This window comes from Arvicola amphibius, chromosome 6, assembly GCF_903992535.2.
Source record: "Arvicola amphibius chromosome 6, mArvAmp1.2, whole genome shotgun sequence".
In the NCBI taxonomy this organism is placed as follows: Eukaryota; Metazoa; Chordata; class Mammalia; order Rodentia; family Cricetidae; genus Arvicola; species Arvicola amphibius.
In genome coordinates, this window is record NC_052052.2 from 16726588 (window position 1) to 16747916 (window position 21329).

General features: G+C 50.5%; 1 protein-coding gene across 1 annotated transcript; it reads right to left on the reverse strand.

Annotated features, from left to right (window-relative positions):
• Positions 1–1217: 1217 nt before the first annotated feature.
• Positions 1218–16390, reverse strand: Hmgcl (3-hydroxy-3-methylglutaryl-CoA lyase). The gene is made up of 9 exons (XM_038334245.1): positions 16267–16390; positions 12488–12571; positions 10932–11039; positions 10241–10336; positions 8295–8443; positions 5532–5595; positions 4053–4241; positions 2971–3096; positions 1218–1797 (listed from the first exon to the last, which is right to left on the reverse strand). The coding sequence occupies exons 1-9, from the start codon at positions 16324–16326 to the stop codon at positions 1696–1698; spliced, it is 978 nt and encodes a 325-aa protein (XP_038190173.1). The 5' UTR covers positions 16327–16390; the 3' UTR covers positions 1218–1695.
• Positions 16391–21329: the final 4939 nt, after the last annotated feature.

Consider the following 21329-nt stretch of genomic DNA (forward strand, 5'->3'; position numbering starts at 1 on the left):
CTTCCGAGTTTCCGCTCATCTGCCAAGCCCTTCGTCGGGCTGTGCTATTTGGAGGGCATGGCTGGCCCGGGCTGCGACCTGGATTCAAGCCCACTTTGGGAAAGAAAATAAAACCCTGGAGCGAAAAGAACCTTTAAATCCTCAGTAGCAATTGCTTGCCCATCATTGAGCCACTGCCTCCCTTCCTCCCCCAAAAGTGTGTCTGCCCCTCCACCATATAGCGATTCAAGACACAGTTTTGTCTCGGTTAAAGAGGCGGGGCTGGAAGACGGCTCCGAGCACTTTCTGCGTTGGACCTGAGTCCTTTTCCCAGCACCCACATACTGCCTATCATTCCCATGCCCGCTCTGGCCTCCGTGGTCGCCTGCACATTCCTGACGTTGTCGCACATATAAGCAAAAATAAATCTTTCCTGGTGGCACAGACTTTCAATCCTAGCACTTGGGAGGCAGAGACAGACGGATTTCTGTGAGTTAGAGGACAGCGTGGTCTAGATAGAGGGTTCCAGTCCGGCCATGAATGAACAGTGACAAGCTGTCTCAAACCCAAAAATTAAAAGAGAGAGAGAGAGAGAGAGAGAGAGAGAGAGAGAGAGAGAGAGAGAGAGAGAGAGAGAGAGAGAGAGAGAGAGAGAGAGAGAGAGAGAGAGAGAGAGGCGGAGCTGGAAGATAGCGAATCAGTCAAGGGCACTTGTTACCCTTCACAAACTCCCATAAGTGCAGTTCCAGGGGATCTACAACCATTCTGTCTAGGAGCTCCTGCAGTCGCAGTCTCTCTCTCTCTCTCTCTCTCTGTGTGTGTGTGTGTGTGTGTGTCTCTGTGTCTCTGTCTCTCTCTCTCTCTCTCTCTCTCTCACACACACACACACACACACTTGACCGTTGTCTCTATTTGAGCCCTGGAGAAGCAGGGACAGGTGGACTCCCGGAGGGAGGCTCACTGGCCAGTTAGCCAGTCTACCTGGCTACTTTCAGGCCAATAAGAGACCTGTCTTACTGCTCTGGGAACAGAGGCACAGCCTCAGAAGCAACTCCTTGGGTGTCCTGGCCAGCCACCATATTGGTCTCAGGAATTAACCCAGAGTCATGATTTCCAGTCACTGGACCTGGGGCTCAGTGTGGAGATGGAAGAAATCCAGAGATGAACCAGTTAAAACCTTCACTCTTCCTCAGAATGATCTTATTCCCCCACTCATAAACAAATACACATTTGCATGATTGGATATTAGAAAATTAAACCTTTAATTACATAAGCTGTTTTCAAAAATCATGTACAGAGTGAAGATTTCCCAGAGATGCTGGGCTTGGCAGATGGCCAGCACAGCAGATCAACCCCCACCATCTCAGCAGATGCTCTGCTACTTTAGGGGAAAACTGTTCTGTTTTCCGAAGAGATGCACAGGACCCACAGTCATGGCAGGGTGGACAGCAGCTCTGTTTGCTAGCAGATTTGCCCAGGAGACCCAGGGCCATCCCAAACCAGTGCTCAGGCACTCAGCTCTGGGGAGCTGGCCTGCAGGGAAGGGGAACTTCCAGGCTCCAAGACCACTCAGGCGCCCCAAGGCCTGGCAGCTCCTGCCCTTTCTGTCTAGAACCTTTGTGATACACGCTCATTTGTCCGCATTCCATTCCCCCATCAGGGAATCATCTGAGCAAGCCCACCTCCCCTGGTCCCAGGCCTCAGGTGAACAAGGGCTCAGAGTTTGCAGGTGGCCTGCGCCACTTTGGAGCTGGTTTTTCTGCTCAGGGCTTGACAGATGAAGTCCCCAGCTTCGAGGAGTTTCTGGAGGTTCACACCCTGGAAGAAGTAAGTTAGAGGATGAAGTCAATCAGGGGCTGCCCTCAACACCGAGGGAAAGAGACTGGATAGCTGTGGCACAGAAAGCGGGAAGGTGACGGCACTCAGGCCCCTGCTGCAACCACTGTCTGGGATGCTGTGTCCAGCAGGCCCCAGGGTTCTTTCTTCAGAGTGGCTGTGGACCTCCACCAGAAGAGGGGCCTCATTAATCTTGTCTCATCTCCATGTTCGGGGTCTAGTACAGGGCTGGGCCATGGAAATGTATTGTTCATTTATTTGCTTTTGTGTCTTTTTTCCTCTGCTCATGCTAGCCAGCAGTTCTACTACTGACCTGCATCCTCACCCTACACAACTGAAGAGCAACTGCTGAGTGCCCAGGGCTGAGCGCTCTACATGGTTCCTGTAACCACCTATGAGTGCTACATTTGTTGCCATGACTAGAGTTTGGAGAGATGAAATAATTTGAGGTTGCACAGCCTGTGAGGAACAGATTTGGGTTTTAAACCATCAGATCTTAAAGCAGAGACTCTGTGTGACTTCTGTGCCACCACTGATGTCCCTACAGAGTCTGGTGGGGCCCCATGCGCTAATTTCACTGTCCTCATTTCGCAAAGAAAACAGGCTCGGGGCAGTGACTTACTGCAGGCCACGAAGCCACCTCTCACGGCTGCCCTTTCGACCCTTTCTGGGCCTCCAGGGACTGAACTGTGGACATCACTCTGAGGTCTTGGTCTCCTGTGCTCATGAGCATGTCCAACAGACCAAAGTCCCTTCTGCCATGCTGCTCCCTCTGCCAGAGACCCCTCTCCTCATCCCATCTTTGGCTGGCTCCTTCTCATCCTTGGAGTCTTGGTCTATTCCTTCTAGGTCACCAACCAAACCTCTCCTACTGCTGAGACCCTGTCTACTGGTTCTTCACATACACACCCCAGGCTGCTCTGCCAGGGTCTCTAACCTCACACGGGCCCGATCGCTGTAAAAGCCATTTTCCACTCTCCTGGAGGATTGTTTAGTCTCTCCTCTGCTCTCTCAGAAATATAAAGCTCCCACAATCCCTGCCCCCCTTCCAAATGCTTCCCGCCCTAAGGATGGGTGCCCATATGCCTATCCTCTGGCTCCAGCCCAGCACTGCTTAATTCAGGGATGTCACCACCAGGGGGCAGCCAGGCTTACCGTGTGAATCCCTAAGCCAGTCAGCATGTAGACCAGGTCCTCTGTAGCTAAATTCCCTGAGGCCCCTTGTGCATAGGGACAGCCTCCAAGTCCTGCCACAGAGGAGTCCACAACGCTCACTCCCATCTGGAAACACAAGGATGGTGAGATGTAGCTGCCGAAGCCTGGAGGCCATTGAGCCTCTCCTGCCTGCGATCCTGCCAGGGGGAATCCACTGAGGGGCAGAGCTTCTCTCCCTGGATCAGTGAGCCTCCTTTGCTAGAGGAACTTCCCTCATCTCTTCAGCTGACTCCTGGCTCCATTTCTCCCTTTGGGGTTCTCCCTAGAGCGGCCCCCCTGGGCCAGCAGTCTAGCCCCTTAGTTCCAGGACAATGGCACTGATAGTGGACTCAGCTTCTCTGGAGGTGTTTTGTCTTGAATAGAGTCAGAGAAATGGGAGGTTGGGGGTCTCAGAAGGATCTATAATTGGCTAGTCAGGTGTGGCTCAGGGGGTAAAGGTGCTTGCCAGAAAATGTGGCAACCTGAATTTGGTCCTCAGGCTGAAGGAAAGAACCAGCTCCTTAGTTGCCCTCTGACCTCCACATGTGCCCGCACATCCTGTCAGGTCTCAGGAGGAACACCAGCTATAGCCTGATGCTAGCGTGGAAACTAACACCAGAGGGCGCCATTGCAGCAGGTTCCACCTGCTTACTCTCTCAGTCACCCTGCTGCCTCCAATGACGCCTCCCTATTCCCTGAACATGGCAAGCATGCCCTTCAGACCCCTGCACCTGCACAGCATCCTCTCGTGTCCATCAAGTCTCAGTGACCTTCTGTGGGGAGCCATTCCCTTAACCGGGTGTGTCTCCATCTGTGGCCTCATATACTTTTGCTTCAGTATTTTTTCCAAGACAGGGTTTTTCTATGTAGACCAGGCTGGCCTCGAACTTACAGAGACCTGCCTGGTTCTGCCTCCCAAGCGCTGGAATTAAAAGTGTATGCCACTACCACCCGGCTTATCAATACTTTTATTAATAAATAAAATGAAGCTGGGCTGCTCTGTCCCGTGCCCTCTTGGGGAATGGGCACATGGCTTTCATTACCTGCAGGGCTACCAAGGTGTTGGCCAGGGCTTGACCATAGGTATCATGGCAGTGGACAGCAAGTGCGGCCACAGGCACCTCACGCAGGACAGCAGTCAGCATGTCTTTCATGAGTCCCGGGGTGCCCACACCAATGGTGTCCCCAAGGGAGATCTCATAGCAGCCCATTGAGTACAACTTCTTGGCAACCTGGAAAAGTGAATGGATACTTAGAGGATCCCAGAGGCACCAGCATGGCTCTAGGGCTTAGAGGCATGGACTCTGCCCAGGCAGTTCACCTCTCTGAGGTGCTGTGTTCCTGAGTCCTAGGTCCTGACAACTCCAATGGAAATCACAACCATTGCTCACAGGCTGGGAGACTGAGCCTGGAAGAGAGGCAACCATGGCAGCGGCCTGTGACTCCCCTCTGTTTCCTCCACAGTGGCTGACAGGGATCAGGAAAAGGCCTTCCTTTGGCAATAGGATCTGTGGACTGTGGGTCTAAGATACTAGCTGTGTACTTTAAGGAGCAACGGGGAACTATGTAACTTTATAGAAACTCATTTGCAACTGGTCAGTCACCACAGAGCCTCAGCAGCCAAAGTCGCCCCTGAAGGAGGTTGCACATGCCTGGCTCTGAGCAGAGAGGAAGCAGGGGCAGGAGACACAGATGTTTACTGTTTACACAGATGACTGTCCTTATAAATGACAGTGACATCCCACCCTTCACCCCTGCCATGTGCCTACCAGGTGACAGTAGTGGCAGGCCTCTGGGGTCATGTGATGCTGAGTTCAAAAGTTCCCACTCTGCAGTTAGTTCATTGTCTACCTGCTTTGGGGTGTGACTTCTCTGAGCTTCAATTTCTGCTTCAGGAGTGGGGTGCACAGACCAGGGAACAGCAGCCACTGGAGCCCGCAGTAGCCCTGGGGTCACCCCTCTGACTGGATGCCACACGGTATTGGGGAAGAACAAAAGGACTCTGTAGGACACAATGGATAAGACCCTAGCTGCCATCAGCACCCTAGGTGGCCAGTGACTTGCCTCCTCAACTGCTCATGGAAGAACAGCATCAAATAGGCAGTGAGGTTTTCTGGATGAAAAGGCTGAAGTTCCTGGGTAACTCACACCCTGGTCCTATGCTGGGTCCTCCTCAGTGTAGCCATGGTTACTAGTCAAGAGGATGTGTGTGGTCTCTCACCTACTACAAGGAATCTGGGGACTCCTGGGGATACCACACTGGCAATTGTGCCTCAGTTGATGAGACTGGAATCTGAATGCAGGGCTTTCAGGTGGGATAGAGAACTGGCAAGGAGGTGGCCTGAGGGGCAGGTGCAGGCTGTGCACTCAGTATGAGTGTGCGTGCATGCGTGTGTGTGTGTGTGTGTGTGTGTGTGTGAAGGGTAAAAACAGTGTCCTACTGGGGAAGGGAGGCGAGGGCACCTGTGCATGCAGGTTGGCAAGGAAGCCAACCCTCACAAGACCTTGCCCACTGCACACACCTCAGCTACTTTAGCCGGGGAGACCTTCCCCTCGTAGGGGCATCCGAGGGCACAGGAGACATACCTGTGGAGAAACAGGAGGAACAGTGTCAGTGACCCAGCTCGTCAGCCATCAGAAATGCCTGGTGACCATTTGACACACATCCCTGGTGAGGCCACAGTAAACATGAAGCTGGGCAGGAGGCCCAGTACTGGGTGAAAGGTTAACTCTGAGTGGGAGAAAGGCTCTTTGGCCTAGTTTCTGGGCGGGAGAGCTAGAGAAGCCTGCAGGGAAGGCGGGGCTAAGAGGCCACAGTTCCAGAAGCAGGTTGCAGGTGGTTGAGAACTCACAATAGGTACAAGGAACCAGAGTGCACCTGAGCCGTCTGAAGGGGCAGCCCCACACGCTGGGGGAGTGGGCCAGTATTGAGGTCACCAGTGCCAGGATGAACACACAGGTTAGCACAAGAAGACAAGAACAGGTGAGTCAGTACCAGGCTCGGGCCAGACAGCTCATCTACCACTCAGTTGCTGTTTACTGAGATGAGGAGGATGTGCCAGGCTCTGGGCAGAGCCGTGAGCGGAACCATGAATGGGCCCTCGCCTCCAGAAGCATGTTCAAATCAGGAACATGGCAAACAAGGCTGCAGTCACATTAGGAGGGGGAGATAATTCCAGAAAGAGATGCATCGTGAAGGACGGAGCAACAGAAGGAAACACGGGTAGGCAATGCAGCAAGGGTTGCTAGGCAGAGCTCCCTGAGGTCATGGCGCCAAAGTTAGAGAGGGGAGGGTCCTTCAGGAAACATGTTTCTGTCAAGGTCAGAATCTGACATATCCAGGATGGAACAAGGGACAGAACATCTAAGGTGTGGGGAGAGATAGGGGCAAAAAAGGAAGACATGAGACAGGAGGGGAGCCCAGGCCTGGCCCGCGATAGTTGTGTGGTCGCTCTCAGCGCCCCTGCTGGCTTTGGAGCGTCTCTATTGAGTTAGACTGAGGTGGTGGCTCAAACCTGTAATCCTGGCACCTGGGAGGCTGAGGCAGGAGGATTGCCAGCCTTGGTGACATAGTGAGTTCTACACCAATATGAACCTAAAGAATGAGATGCTGTCAGAAAAAACCAAACTGAACCAAAAACCCAAACCCTTCATGGTCAAGTAAAATATTCTATCTATTAAGAGATGGAGCCAGGAATGGTAGCGCATGTCTTTAATTCCAGCACTCCAGAGGCAGAGGTAGGGAGATCTCTGTGTGTTCCAGACAAGCCAGGGTTACACAGAAAGACCTTTTCTCAATAAATAGACAAAGTATATCAATCAAAATAAAAAATAATGTTTGTTGGATCAACATTCAAAAATCTTGGTATGCTTTCCACCTTAATTTTTCTATTTACTCTGACATTGCTAAACAATGTGGTTGGTGGCACAAACATCTGACCCCAGCACTCGGGAGGCAGAGGCAGGCATCTCTGTGAGTTCAAGATCAGCCTGGTAACAAAGTGAGTTCCAGGACAGCCAGGACTACAGAGTGAGACTCTGTCTCAAAACAAACAAACAAAAACAAAACAAAACAACAACAGGAAGGAAGGAAGGAAGGAAGGAAGGAAGGAAGGAAGGAAGGAAGGAAGGAAAGAAGAAAGAAAGGAAAAAGAAGAGGAAAGAAAAAGTTAAAAGATTTATCAGGACAGAGCACAGGCCTGGGGGGACATGGCTGGAGACCCAGCTTCCCCCGCTTCTACCTGTTTATCGGGTTTGTCAGGCCCTGCGATGGGTAAGCACAGCACCCAGGAACTGTAGGAAGTGGCCTGCCCTAAGAGAGAGCACAGCCCAGTGTGGTGAAGGCAGCTGCAGAGCTAGACAGCTAAGTGCCATGTTTCAGGATGTCAGAAGACTTTGGAACCCCAAAGGAGGGGCACTGTCTCCTGTTGAGGGACAAAGAAAACCAAGTGGAGCTGACATCCATGGAGGACCAGGCAGGAGCTGAGGAGCAGAATGAAGGAGCAGCATTCTGCCCATGGAGGGGGCGTGCACAGGCAAGAGACAGAATGCATATGGCAGAGGGTTAGAGGCTCCACCAGGGCTGGAACGAGCCATGAACGAGTTCATGCTGCAGAATGCCAGGGTGATGCGCACAGGGTCCTGAAACACAGTAAAAGCTTCACTTGCTGTGCATACAGCAATGGTAGAGTACCTGCCTAGCAGGCTACAAGGCTTCATCAGTGCTGGGTCTCGTCCCCAGCACTGCATTTTATTTTCTTGAGACAGGGTTTCTCTGTGTAGCCTTAGCTGTCCTAGAACTCAATCTGTAGACCAGGCTGGCTTCAAATTCATAGAGATCCGCCTGCCTCTGCCTCCTGAGTGCTGGGATTAAAGGCGTGCACCACCACTGCCTGGCCCCAGTCACCTTATTTTGTTGTTGCTGTTGTTTGGTTTTTGTGTTTTGAGACACGTTTAAAGGCATGCACTACCAGGCCCCAAGCCACCAGGCCTGGCTCCCCAGTAAGAATCAAAACCTGGGGCTGGGCATGGTGGCACATGCCATCCCAGCACTGAAGCAGAGATAGATGGATGTCTGTGAGTTCCAGACTGGCCTAGTCTATACCTGATCAGTCACCAAATTTAGGTCTGAGAGAAACCCCAGCTAATCTTCTGCCTCCACTCCCTCGGAGAAAGGTTCAGTTGTGGAGTTTGCAAGAGTCTGAGGTAGAGAGACCAGTGGGTGGGAGAATCTGGCTCCATTCCACCAGGACACTGAGGAAGGAGCCCTGCGAGGCCTGACTCACCCTCTCACAGGGATGCTGGCGGCCTGTGCGGCCTTCATGACTCCATCGAAGCGCTGGAAACTCTCGTCTATGGAGCAGTTCACATTCTTCCGAGTGAAGAGCTCAGAGGCCGCCCCAAAGATGCTAACTTCCTTGGCACCTGCAGCTACCTGCCAACATCCAGGTGAATACCTTTAGCACTCTGCTCCTGGAAGAACTGGTCCCGTGGCAAAACCTTTCTTGTGGCAAGTTGGATGGTATGTGACTGTTACAGGTTGCACATTCATATAAACATCCTTTAGGGAATAGGCTGGGGCAGGAGAGATGGCTCGGGAGGTAAAATGCATGTGCTGTCAATCCTGATGACCTGAGTTCAATTCCCCAGGACCCACATGGGAGAAGGAGAGAATCAATCACTCAAGGTGTCGACTGACCTCCACACGAGTGCCACCGTACACACGTGTGCGCGCGCACACACACACACACACACAAGTAAATAAACAAACTTAATAATAATAAATAAATTACGTGGACATCCCAATACCTAGTTCCCAGAACATGACCGTACTTGGAAACAGAGTCACCACAAATGTAACTAGGTGAAATGAGGTCACAGTGGAGCAGGATGGGCCCCTAATCCAGAATGACTGGTGTCCTTAAAGGATGGTTGTGTGAAGAAATGTGGAGGGGACCTGAGGGTGCAGGCAGGCACGCACAAACCAAGCAACACCAAGGCTAAGTGCTCATCCCAGTCTCTAGAAGACGTATGTGAGCCCCTGGCCTCCAGAATGTCAGACAGTAAAGTGATTTCTGTTACAGTTTGCAGTGTTTTCTCATAGCAGCCCTGGGAAACTTATATTTCAATTAGAAAGCAAAACAAAAACAAAGCTGGGGAATGTGGACATTGCAAGTGGCGGGGGTTACAGCCACTGCAGAAGCGCCCATGCGCGGTGAAGGTTGAGCAGCCACTGCAGAAGCGCCCATGCGCAGTGAAGGTTGAGCAACCACTGCAGAAGCGCCCATGCGCAGTGAAGGTTGAGCAACCACTGCAGAAGCGCCCATGCGCGGTGGGGGTTGAACAACCACACTACAGAAATGCCCATGGGTGGTGTGGGTTGAGCAGCCACTGCAGAAGCGCCCATGCGCGGAGGGGGCTGAACAACCACAGCAGAAGCACCCATGTGCAGCGGGGGGGGGGGGGGGTGGTTGAGCAGCCACTGCAGAAGCGCCCCTGCACAGCGCTGGTACCCTTCCCTAAGCACTGAGTGATGCATGCTGCAGAGAGCGCAGCACTTAAGAGCGCTTGCTGCTCTTGCACGGGATCTGGGTCGGATTCCCAGCATCCATAACTGTTTGTAACTCCAGTTCCAAAGGACCTTATGTCCTCTTCTGGTCTCTGCAGGCATTGCATGTGCATGGTGCACAGATATTCAGGCAAAACACCAGAACATATAAAATAAAAAAAAAATCTAAAAAATGAAAAGAGAAGTGGGTAGCTGGGCGGTGGTGGCGCACGCCTTTAATCCCAGCACTCGGGAGGCAGAGGCAGGCGGATCTCTGAGTTCGAGGCCAGCCTGGTCTACAAGAGCTAGTTCCAGGACAGGCTCTAGAAACTACAGGGAAACCCTGTCTCGAAAAACAAACAAAAAAAAGAAAGAAAGAAAGAAAAGAGAAGTGATTGCAGGCCCTAATAGTTATAGCAAGCACGTGTCTCTCGGGCTCTTATCGAGCATTGCCTAACGGAAACAAATGGGTTCAGCTGTAAGCACCATGACTGGTCCTCGTTCACGGGCAGACCTGAAGCTCAGAGGTTAAGCAGTTTGTCAAGACAACAGAGCAGTGAGTGACAGGGCTGGACTACCTCCCCCCAGTCCCCAATCTGATGCTGCTCATAGCCACTGGAGACCAGCTGCTCAGAGGGCCATCGCAGGACAGGACCGGGAAGACGAGGCAGGTCAACCTCTTACCGCTTCCTCGAAGCCTTTCACATTTGGAGTCAGGACTGGATAGTTGACACCAGGAAACTTCTGAATGCCCTTCAAGACTTCAGAGTGGTCAGCCATCTGGGAGCCAAAGAAGTCAAGAGCTCAGTGCTAGAGAGACCCCTCTCACCACTGAATTTTCTGTTTCCAATACTTTATCTGTCTGACCACTGAGGGCTCAGGAGACATCCTGCGCAGTGTGACCTTGGCAGCTCCTATGGTCAGTACTGACAACTCTGTGGTACCCTCAGTCACAGTCAGCAGCAGCAGCCACTTACCCAGAACCACCTTTGGTGGGCCCTGGACACCACTCCCTCTGCATTGCCTGGCACTCACTGTCCTGGGATGGTTTGCCCACCCCTGTGAAGGGGTCCTTGCTGCAGAAGGGCATGGGTTGTACGTGCTAGGAGAGACCGCAGAGGCCGCCTCTATCTTGAGAGGGCAAAGGTCTCACTTAGCAAGGGCTCCACTAAACCAGGGCAGACCCCAGACTGAGTCAGAGCCCCTGGCTCCCAGGTCACGTCCTTCCTGTGCCACACAGTGCTGAGACTCACTTGAGACCCCTGAAGCCAGGGATCTGGAAGCCTATGCTTCCGACACCCAGTGGCTGCAAGAGCAAATGGGGGGCTTCCCACCATCCCATCCGGGACAGGCTTCTTCTGGAGGCTGGGCTCACCTGGGGAACCCACTTTGGAGAGACAAAGCTGGTGGCTTCAATAACGGGGAGCCCTGCTTCAGAAAGCATGTCTATCAGCTTGATTTTCACTGGGGTAGGTACAATGTTCTGTAACAGACGGAAACCCAGAAAAGGCAAGTCAGCAACACTGGTACAGAAAACGACCATTTTCCTCCGATGTAGACTCTTAACTCAATGTATTGGTTTATGACCCCATCATAAACTGAGAGCAAGGTGCCTTGGCCAGAGCGAACAGAAATGAATCCTCTGCTCTGAGTGCTGTGGATGGGTGGACCCTAAATACCATGTTTTCTCTCTTTTTCTCCCTTCCCCACATTGAATCACTCAGCAGAGCCTATGGATTCCTTTCTAATTTACCCCCAAGATCCCAGGTGTAGTATAGCATGGCCTCCCTCTGTCAACTCAGTCTAAACTAGAAACTTCCTGAACTGCAGTCTCCAATGCTTCACTTTCCTGCCCAAAAGTCATCCACGAGGGGCTGCAGAGACAGCTCATCAGTAAAGACTCCTCAGAGGACCCATGCTCAGTTCCCAGTACTCTAGCTGGGCAATTCACAAATGCCCATTAACTTCAGCTCCAGGGGATCTGATGCCCCCTTCTGGCCTCTATGGGCACTGCTTGCATGTGGCAGGTATACACGCACAGGGACACACACACACATACACAAAAATAAAAATAATCCTTAAGCTGGGTGGTGGCAATGGTGCAAATAAATAAATATAAAAAACTTTTTAAAAAAAGCCTCTCGGGCTGGAGAGATGGCTCAGAGGTTAAGAGCATTGCCTGCTCTTCCAAAGGTCCTGAGTTCAATTCCCAGCAACCACATGGTGGCTCACAACCATTTGTAATGGGGTCCGGTGCCCTCTTCTGGCCTGCAGGCATACACACAGACAGAATATTGTATACATAATAAATAAGTAAGTAAGTAAGTAAGTAAGTAAATAAATAAATATTATTTTTTTAAAAAGCCTCTCATGGCTCCTTGGTGCCAGTCAGTAGGATTATGGTACAGGTTCTGACAATTCCCAGCCTGCCCGACATCTTCCCCGGGTTGTAAGCCATCATATGGGTGCTGGGAATTGAAACTGGGTCCTCTGAGCAGGAAGCACTCTTAACCAGGGGGTCAATGTCTCCAGTCCCCTCACAAGCCACACATCAAGTGCTCCCAAGCCACACATGTTGTGACCATAAATGGTGTATGAGCCACATTCAAAGTTATCCTTGGCACATGAGCCCTGTGTGTACAGACTGGACACGTGACTCATACTCAGGTGTACAACACTCCCACTTTTAAGGGAGTTTTATGTTTCTTTCTAAGTAAATACTTCCACACATACCTAGGCCTATTTCTTCTACATAGGAGTAAAGTTGAATACATATTCTGTTTTTCAGCCTGGCATCATTTAATATTCTTGTATTAATAGCTGCATAACATTCCAGTTTCTCAAAAGCCCACAATGTACCTGACCCAACTTCCCTGGAATGCTCCAAACATACACGTGAACCATCGTTCCTGAGCCCGCTTCCGTCTTTACCTTTTCATTCTGCAGACCATCGCGGGGACCGACTTCCACGATCTTCACCCGCTTCGGGAAGGTACCCATGGATGACGTGCCAGCCTTCGGTTTAAAAGAGGAAACCCAAGTGTTAGGATTTAGCACAGGACCGTGTAGAACACAAGGCTCTTCCTTCGCTACTGCGAGCAGCCAGTTTCTCCCTATTTAACTCCACCTGGTCTCTTTCAGGATTAAGACAAAAAAGCAAAATGTGCTTTGGGCAGGAATGAGCAAGAAGCCGTGCTTCCAGACAGATCCTCCTCTGGTTCGGCACCCCCTACCCTCCTCTGGTTCAGCACCCCCTACCCTCCTCTTCTGGTTCAGCGCGCGCGTGCGCGCGCGCACACACACACACACACACACACACACCTGCCCATTTGATAGACCCATTTCCACACTTCTCATTTGGCAGTCCCCAAAGCCCACACTGCACAAACATTCGCTTGACTCTATCCTGTCTGTCTCTGCAAAAGGCATCACCTGCACCCTGCTGCTCAGCTGGGCTCTGACTCACCCCTTCCTCTAGTCACCCTGCCTTGGAGGCTCTGACCTCATTACTCACCCCTCCTTTCTGCTCCATTCCCTTTTACCCTCTGCCCAACAAGTTGCTATGCTCCAGTCCGGCAGGGCTGCCCTCAGCCTGGAATGTGCACTGATTCTTACACCCGTCAATCACTTAGTGAGTCAGAGCGCCTTCCTCTGATCTACTATCCATCGCCTTTGGTACTTTGTATTTCACAAGACTACAATGAATGCCTTCCCTATAAGCCGGGAGACCTTGTCTCTCTGCCCCCATCTCATCCTGGCTGGCACTGTTCTGGCAATGCATTCAGTCACATTACGGGAACAACAAAAAACACACAAAGGGTATAGTGTCCAGATCACTGAGCACCAAGAGGAGTTAGTCTCAGATCCCACAGCGGTGACGAGGGTATGAAGGCTTTGCTAGCTCCGGTAAGGCTTGTCTAAAGCCCAGTGACATTGGGACATTAGGTCTGAGGAGATGACATCCCCAGCAGCTGAAGAAAACATTTTTTCCAAAAGTTTAAAGCCTTTAGTTCACTGTACATCAGGTCTGCTGCAAATCTTCCCCTATCCACCTACAGATTGTTAATTATTTATTTATTTTACGTGTTTGGGTATTCTGTCTGCATGTATGTCTGTTCGCCACATGTGTGCAGTGCTCTCATAAGCCAGAAGGCGTCAGATCCCCTGGACTACAGCTACAAATGGTTGTGAGCCATCAGGTAGGTTCTAGAAACCAAGACCAAGACGGAGTCCTCTGGAAAGAGCAGCGATCACTCTAAACCGTGGAGCCACCACCTCTCCAGGCCTTCCCCCACCCCCAAATAAACATCCTGCAATGGGCAAAGGAAAGATGCACTGCACAATACACCAAGGACCCCAAGCCCATGCAACCCTTAAGGAAGTACACAGCCCCTGCCACGAGTCAGCGGGAACACCTCAGCGCCCCTGAAGTGGCTTTGGTTTTAGCCGGCAATGGTTTCTGACAGACCAAGGGGACAAGGCCCTGGATTACAAGAAGTCGGGGAGCTGATGAAGGTCCCTGCTCCTGGAGTCTCCCCCTAACTGAGATGGTCAGCCTCTGCTGGTTTATCACCCCAAAATGACGCCAGTGGAGCTTAAGTGCTAATGGCCAGGAACTTGGTTCTCCCCACTGCTCTTCCCACGGCCCTGGAACACAGCAGACTCAGTGAGTAAAGGCTGAGGCAAAACGCGCCTCCTATTTTCTTAGGAACAAGTTGACCTTAGTTCTGCTTCTCTCCCTAGAACTGCTCTTCATACAACAAGGGCCGGGTGTGGTGGCTCACACCCTAATCCCAGCACTTGGGGATGGAGGCAGGAGGGTCAGGAGATCAAGGGTGTCTTTGGCTACCTAGCAAATGTGAGGCCAGCCTGAGACAGGAAAGATCTTATTTTTAAAATATACCCAGAGACTGAAGAGATGGCTCAGTCACTAAGAGTGCATACTGCTCTTACAAAAGACCCGCGTTGGGCTTCCAAACACATGTCAGATAGCTCACAACTGCCTACGTTTAGCTCAAGGAACCTGATACTCTCTTCTGGCATCCACGGGCACCTTCACGCACACATAAACGGTGCTGGAGGGATGGCTCAGCAGTTAAGAGCCCTTGATGCTCTTCCTGAGTTCTGGTCCCAGCGCCAGTACCAACTGCTTATAATTCCAGCTGGCCTCCAAAGGCACCAGAACACACATGGTACACATTTACACAGACATGTACACATACCAATAATAAAAAACAAAACAAGAGGCTGGAGAGATGGTTCACTGTTCAAGAGCACCAGTTGCTCTTCCAGAGGACCTGGGTTCAATTCCCAGGACCCACAACACAGCTCACAACTGTCTGTGACAACATTCCGGGAGATCCTACACCCTGACACAGACAAAACACCAACATGCATGGAATAAAATTAAATAAAGGCAAAACCAGAAACCAGGGTTGGCAAGAATTAAGAAACTTGCTGCTAAGCCTGATGGCCTAAGTTCACCCCTGGAACCTACACAGTCGGACAAAACCGGCTCCTGAAAGTCGGTCGGCCTTTGGACTTTCACTAGGGCACAGTCACATATAAACAAACAAACGAATAAATATAATTAAAAGCCAAATAAAAGAGAAAGTGACAGCTTTTCGTTATATTCCATTACCCCAGGTTTTTAAAAATGATTATGATCTAGCAGGGCTTGGTGGTGCACGCCTGTAATCCTAGAGGCAGAGGCAGGCTGACCTATCTCTGTGAGTTTGAAACCTGTCTGGTCTACATCATGAGTTCTAGGACAGCCAGAGTTACATAGAAAGATACTCTATCTCAAATAAACAAAACATTATTATCCACCATCTCATTTCCTAACTTTTTAAGTTGGAGTTGGCATTTTCATTCCATCCCTGAGCAATCAGTGGAGCTGGGTAGACTAAAGAGACAGAAGTGGTTTTCTGAGAGAGACCCACAAGATGCAAAAGAAGTAGTTTTCCCAAGTACTGCTGTACTGCCTAAACTCTCCAATGTATAATAAGCCCATCACTGAGCTGACGATGTAGCTTCGTGGTAGAGCAGTGAAGTGGGGAGCTATTCCCCCCAAAACACAACTCCACCAAAACACCACCCATGACTGATCACTCACCAAATCACCCTGAGACAAGCTATCCATTTCATGTACAAGCAAGCTGAGTGAAATCCGTCACTCAGCCTTGAAAGTGGGAAGCTCATCCAGACACCAGTTTGCGGCTTAACCAGCACAGCTCCTTGGCCTTTTCCCTCCCCTCACTGTGCGTGGGAGAAGACGGAACACCAGGACCGCACAGGCCCAAAGTACAGTTCCGGGGAAATCCCTGTGCGACCCACGTTCTCCGCGGGAGTTCAGAAAAGCAACAAGACCAGGGGAAAGCGGCGAGCAGGGATGCTTTTTCCAGGTGGGACGTGTTTTTCACTAATGAAGGGCTGGGGAGATCCGAAGCTCAGTTAGGGAAAGGAGCCAGAGCCACCGTAAGGGAGTTAGGACACCCAGAATGATGTCCCAGGTCTCTACATTGACAGCGGATTGCTTGGCTTCACAGGCCTCAGTTTCCCCGTTTCTTGCAAGGGATCTGAACCAGACCGGCTGGGTCCCTAACTCTCAAACCCTCCCGGCTTTGGCCCCTAGAGCTGCCCCGCTTCGTCTGTCAGAGCAGCCGACGAGGCCCACCCGTCCCCGACTGTCACCCACTTGGGGCACTTACAGCCCGGAGGGACGCCAAGCCCACCAGCCTTCGCGGGAAAGCTCTCCTCACTGTTGCCATCTTTGCCCAGAGTCCCCGTGGCCACACCCTCTGGGTCCCACGTGACCGCCGATCGCTCTGTGGGCGGGACCAGGCATAGGGCGGAGCCTTGTGCGTGACGTGAGACTCCCAGAGTTGGCTCCACCCCCACTCCGCCTTTGTTTTTCTTCCTGGCTGGTTATTCTGGTTATTCTCTGCTCCACGGAACTGTTTTTGGTTTTGTTTTGATTTTGGCTTTCTGATTCTACGTAACCCACGCTAGCCTGGAATTTACATATTACCCAGGTTGTCCTCCTACTCATGGAAATCCTCCTGCCTCTGCCTCTGCCTCCTGGATGTTGACAGGAGTAAGCCATTAACTACATCTTGCCCATTCAGTATTTTCCAGGCTTCTGTTATAAAACACAAAGCAAGGAGCAAGGAATACAGAGATGGTTAAAACTTCAGCCGGGTATGGCGACGCATGCCTGCCGTCCCAGCACTCCAGAGGCAGAGGCAGGACTGTCCCAAGTTTGAGACCAGTCTGGTCTATATAACAAGGTTCAGACCAGTCAAGGCTTCATAGAGAGAGACCTTGCCTCTAAAAACCAAATCCAACTAAAGGGGGGAAAATAAGGAAATGTAGTGAAAGTCTCTCTTCCTGGGTTTAGAGTCTGAGAGGTACGGAGAGAAACATGTTGCTGTAAAATGTCTAACTTTGAAGATAAGCCGAAGTACACCTGTTTTCTGTTGTGTTCTGAGCTGCCTGCATGTGTTAAATATCTGCCACCATCTTCAGGAGGCAGCAGCTTCAGAGAAAACATTCTGTGATGGATTCATGAAGGAGTAAGAGCTATCCAAGGGAAGAGTTTGTCAAGTACGAGACAGTAGAAGATTGAAAGTCCTCCCCTCCTCAGGAATTAGCAGAATCCTGGGCTGGGGAGATGACTTGGTGCACAGCACAAGGTCGTGAACTGAGATTCCCCGGTGCCTGGTACCAGCGGGCATAGGAGTGCAAGCCTTGAATCCTAGCACTTGGGAGACAGGCAGGAGATCTGCCTGGTCTACACAGTGAGTTCCAGGACAGCCAGGACTGAACAGAGAGATGCTCTCTCAAAGAAACAAAAGAAAATTTTAAAACTTCAAATTTTAAAACAAATCGAATACAAATGCAGTGACCCTGAGGTAAGGAAACGGATGCTTGGTGCAGTGTTTTTCAGTCTTGCATGCTGCACCCCATTAACTGTTTGCAGTAGCTTCTTGGGGGGTACCAATTATTACTGAAAATAATGAAACAGGAAGTATCAGAGAACATTAGAGTAGTAGAACAGTCTGGAGGGGTGGCTCAGCAATTAGGAACACGTGTTCCTGCAGAGGTCCTGAGTTCAGTTCCTGCACCCACATGACGGCTCACAACCATTGGTAACTCCAGTTCCAGAGGATCCGGTGCCCCCTGCTGGCCCCTGCAAACACTGCATACATGTGATGCGCAAACTTGCAGGCAAACCACTGCCCGGTCGAAGTTATTATTTTTCATTACATGTAGGTGTGTGCCTGCATATTGGAATGTGTGTGTAAGTGTTGCTGGATCTTCCGGAGCTGTAATTACAGATGGTGGCGAGCTGCCTACTATGGGTGTTGGGAAACCGAACTAGGATCCTCTGGAAGAACAGCAACTGTTCTTAACCACTGAGCCATCTCTCCAACCCAGTAAAATAAGCATCCTGGGTGTTGTGGTTAATCCCTGCAGTCTGAGATGCTCACAAGGCTGACTGCAGATGGAGCTCCATTGGTAGAGTGCCCGACTAGCTTGCAGGAAGTATGAGCTGGAATGTTGCCACACAAGCTTTTAATCCCAGAGGTGGGGGGCGAGGAGTTCAAGGTCATCTTCAGCCTCAGGCAGTTCCTTGTCAACCAGGATGAGCAGAAACTCTCACAACAACAGAGTCAGCTCTTTGAGGTTGAGGAGATGGCTTTAAGGATAAAGTGTTAGCTGCACAAACCTGAAGACCTAGGTTTGGACTCCCAGTACCCACAAAAGATCAAGGCATGGCAGCACATACATAACCCCAGTGTTGGGGAATGGGGAGCCCCAGAGCTTGCTGGCCAGTCAGTCTAGCTAGAATGATGAGCTCTGGGTTCGGTGGAAGACCGTTTCTCGTAAAGTAAGGTGGAGGGCAACAGATACAGACACCCGATACTGACCTCTGGCTTCCAAGTGTGCACACGTGGGCAAGAGCACCCTGGCACACGTATGTGGGCACACATGCATACATATTTTGTTGTTGTTTTTTTTTTTTTTTTTTTGAGACAGGGTTGCTCTGTAGCTGGAATTAGCTCTTGTAGACCAGGCTGGCCTCTAATTTACAAAGATCCACCTGCCTTTCCCGAATGCTGGGATTAAAGACGTGTGTGACCACCACCCAGCCATTTTTAAAATTTTTAAAGATTGCTTATTGTGAATACAGTATTCTCCCTGAACGTGTGCCTGCACACCCGAAGAGGGTACCAGATCTCGTTATAGATGGTTATGAACTGCCATATTTTTCTCGCTTCTCTCTTATGGTCATCCGTAGGCATCAGGCACACGTGGTACATGGACATACATACATTGATAATAACATAAAAATCTGTTGGGTGTGATGCCAAATCTTTTACCTCAGCATTTAGGAGGCAGAGGCAGAGGCAGAGGCAGGTAGATCTCTGTGAGTTTGAGGTCAGTCTAGTCTATACAGAGTTCCGGGCTGGGAAATGAACTCAGGATTTTTGGAAGAGCAGCCAGTGCCCTTAACCTCTGAGCCATCTCTCCAGTGCTCACCCCCCCCCCGCCCCATTTATAAAAAATCTTGAAAAAATAAGACTGAATAGTGATGACAGGCCTACCCATTCCAGAACAGCCTGGATAACATGAGACTCCACTGCAAAATTAGAGTCAGCCATGGTGATACATGTAACCTGGGCCACATAAGACCTTATTGTTAGGAATTTTTCCTAATGTGAGCTCTCTGCCGACACAAAAATGCCAATCAAGCCAAACACAAGCCAAATTAAAAATATCCAGGTTTTATGGGATTCCTGCGCTCTCAGGTGTGGGGGGAGACTACGTGGTTCTCCTTTGGGAGCTCACTTAAATACCCTGTGGGCGTGCTGGGATTTGGAGTCCAGACCAATACAACTTTCAGGCCTGTGGGCTGGGATGGATGCGAAAGCTCAGGGCTATGCTCCCAACTTAACACTTATCTTTAAAAAAAAATTACACTGACTTCTTACTAGGACTGTATTAGCTGCAGAGAAGCCAGTGCACAGGTCTAACCCAACTCCTCCTGAAGCAGAAGTAGGAGAAATGAGAGTTCTCAGGCAGCCTGGGCTACCCAGTGAGACTGTACAAAAAAAAGGAAGGAAGGTAGGAAGAAAGGGAGGAAGGGGAGAAAGGAAGGAGGGGCGGAGGGAGGGAGGCAGGCGAGGGTGTGGAAACGAGGCAGGACCACAGCTGAGCAGTGCTTTGCTAATGTCCCACTGGCTTTGCTGCAGATGACTCGGCTGATGTAGGTCGTGGACACAATGGTTGCCTGGGTTACCTTCCAGTGACCTGCTTCCAGGACACTGTGTCTTCTCCTGAGACCTTGCAAGTTCTCCACCAGTGTTTCATGAGTGATCGGTCTTTCGTGTGCAGAGGCTGAAAGACTACTTCAGATCATGCCCGTACCATGATTTTCTGAACATGTATCCCATGAAGAGCCAGGATGTTTGACAACATGCGTGCAGATCCCAATTAACTTCATCTTCACTTGCTTCCCCCATTTCTCAGATCCCACAGAGTTCCCCTCCCAAGTCCATTTGTTTCCCTTTTCTGAAAGACCTAGTGTTTCCAGGCCATGTTGCTAGGACTGCAGATGACAGAGAAACTGGTGGCAGGCTTTTGCCAACAAAGACCTCAGCTCAGCCATTTTCCTGCTCCTTTCATCCTGAGGCAGCAGGGAAGGCAAGGAGGCCTAGGTTAGGAAAGGACTGACAACCAGAGACTTCTCAGTGCTGCTCCTGGTGTGGTAACACCCTGCAGCTGGCCATCAAGGAACCATGATGCCCCTGGGCATGCGGTGGCTTACTCCCTTGTTATCTTGGTGTCCTTGGCATGGCTGCAGAATGGAGCTGAATACATCCCTCTCCTTCTCCCTCTGCCTGTTTATTCTCTCTGCCCACCAGCCCTACCTATCCCTCTGTTTCCTAGCTATTGGTGATTCAGCTTTCTTTCTTTTTTTTTTTTTTTTTTTTTTTGGTTTTTCGAGACAGGGTTTCTCTGTGGCTTTGGAGCCTGTCCTGGAACTAGCTCTTGTAGACCAGGCTGGTCTCGAACTCACAGAGATCCGCCTGCCTCTGCCTCCCGAGTGCTGGGATTAAAGGCGTGCGCCACCACCACCCGGCGTGATTCAGCTTTCTATTAGACCAATCAGGAGCCTTAGGCAAGCAAGGTGCAACAGCAACACACCTTTACATAGTTAAACAAATGCAGCATAAACAAATGTAATACACATTTACATGGTTAAAGTAATATTCAAAACACTTTGCTACATAGTGAGTTTGAGGACAGGCTGAGCTACATGAGATCCTGTTTCATTTTGTTTTTTAATTTGAGCTGGCACATAACTTTAATATCTTTAATCATAGAGCTGGACACTCAGGAGGCAGAGGTAGGTGGATCTCTGTGAGTTCGAGGCCAACCTGGTCTACAAGAGCTAGTTCCAGGACAGGAACCAAAGCAACACAGAGAAACCCTGTTTTGAAAAACCAAAAAGGAAAAAAAAAAAAAAAACAACTTTAATCTCAATGCTCTAAAAGACAAAAATAAGAGGACCTCAATGAGTTCCAGGCCAGGCCAGACTGAGTTACAGAGAAACCCTTTCTCAAAAAATAAAAACAAAAAGGCTCAAAAATAAAGGAATGGGGCCAGCGAGATGGCTCAGTGGGTAAAAGCACTGAGTGCAAGCCTGAGGAATTTAGCACCTGAGGCCTGTCCTGGACTTCCACGCGATCCCTGGCATGCCTCT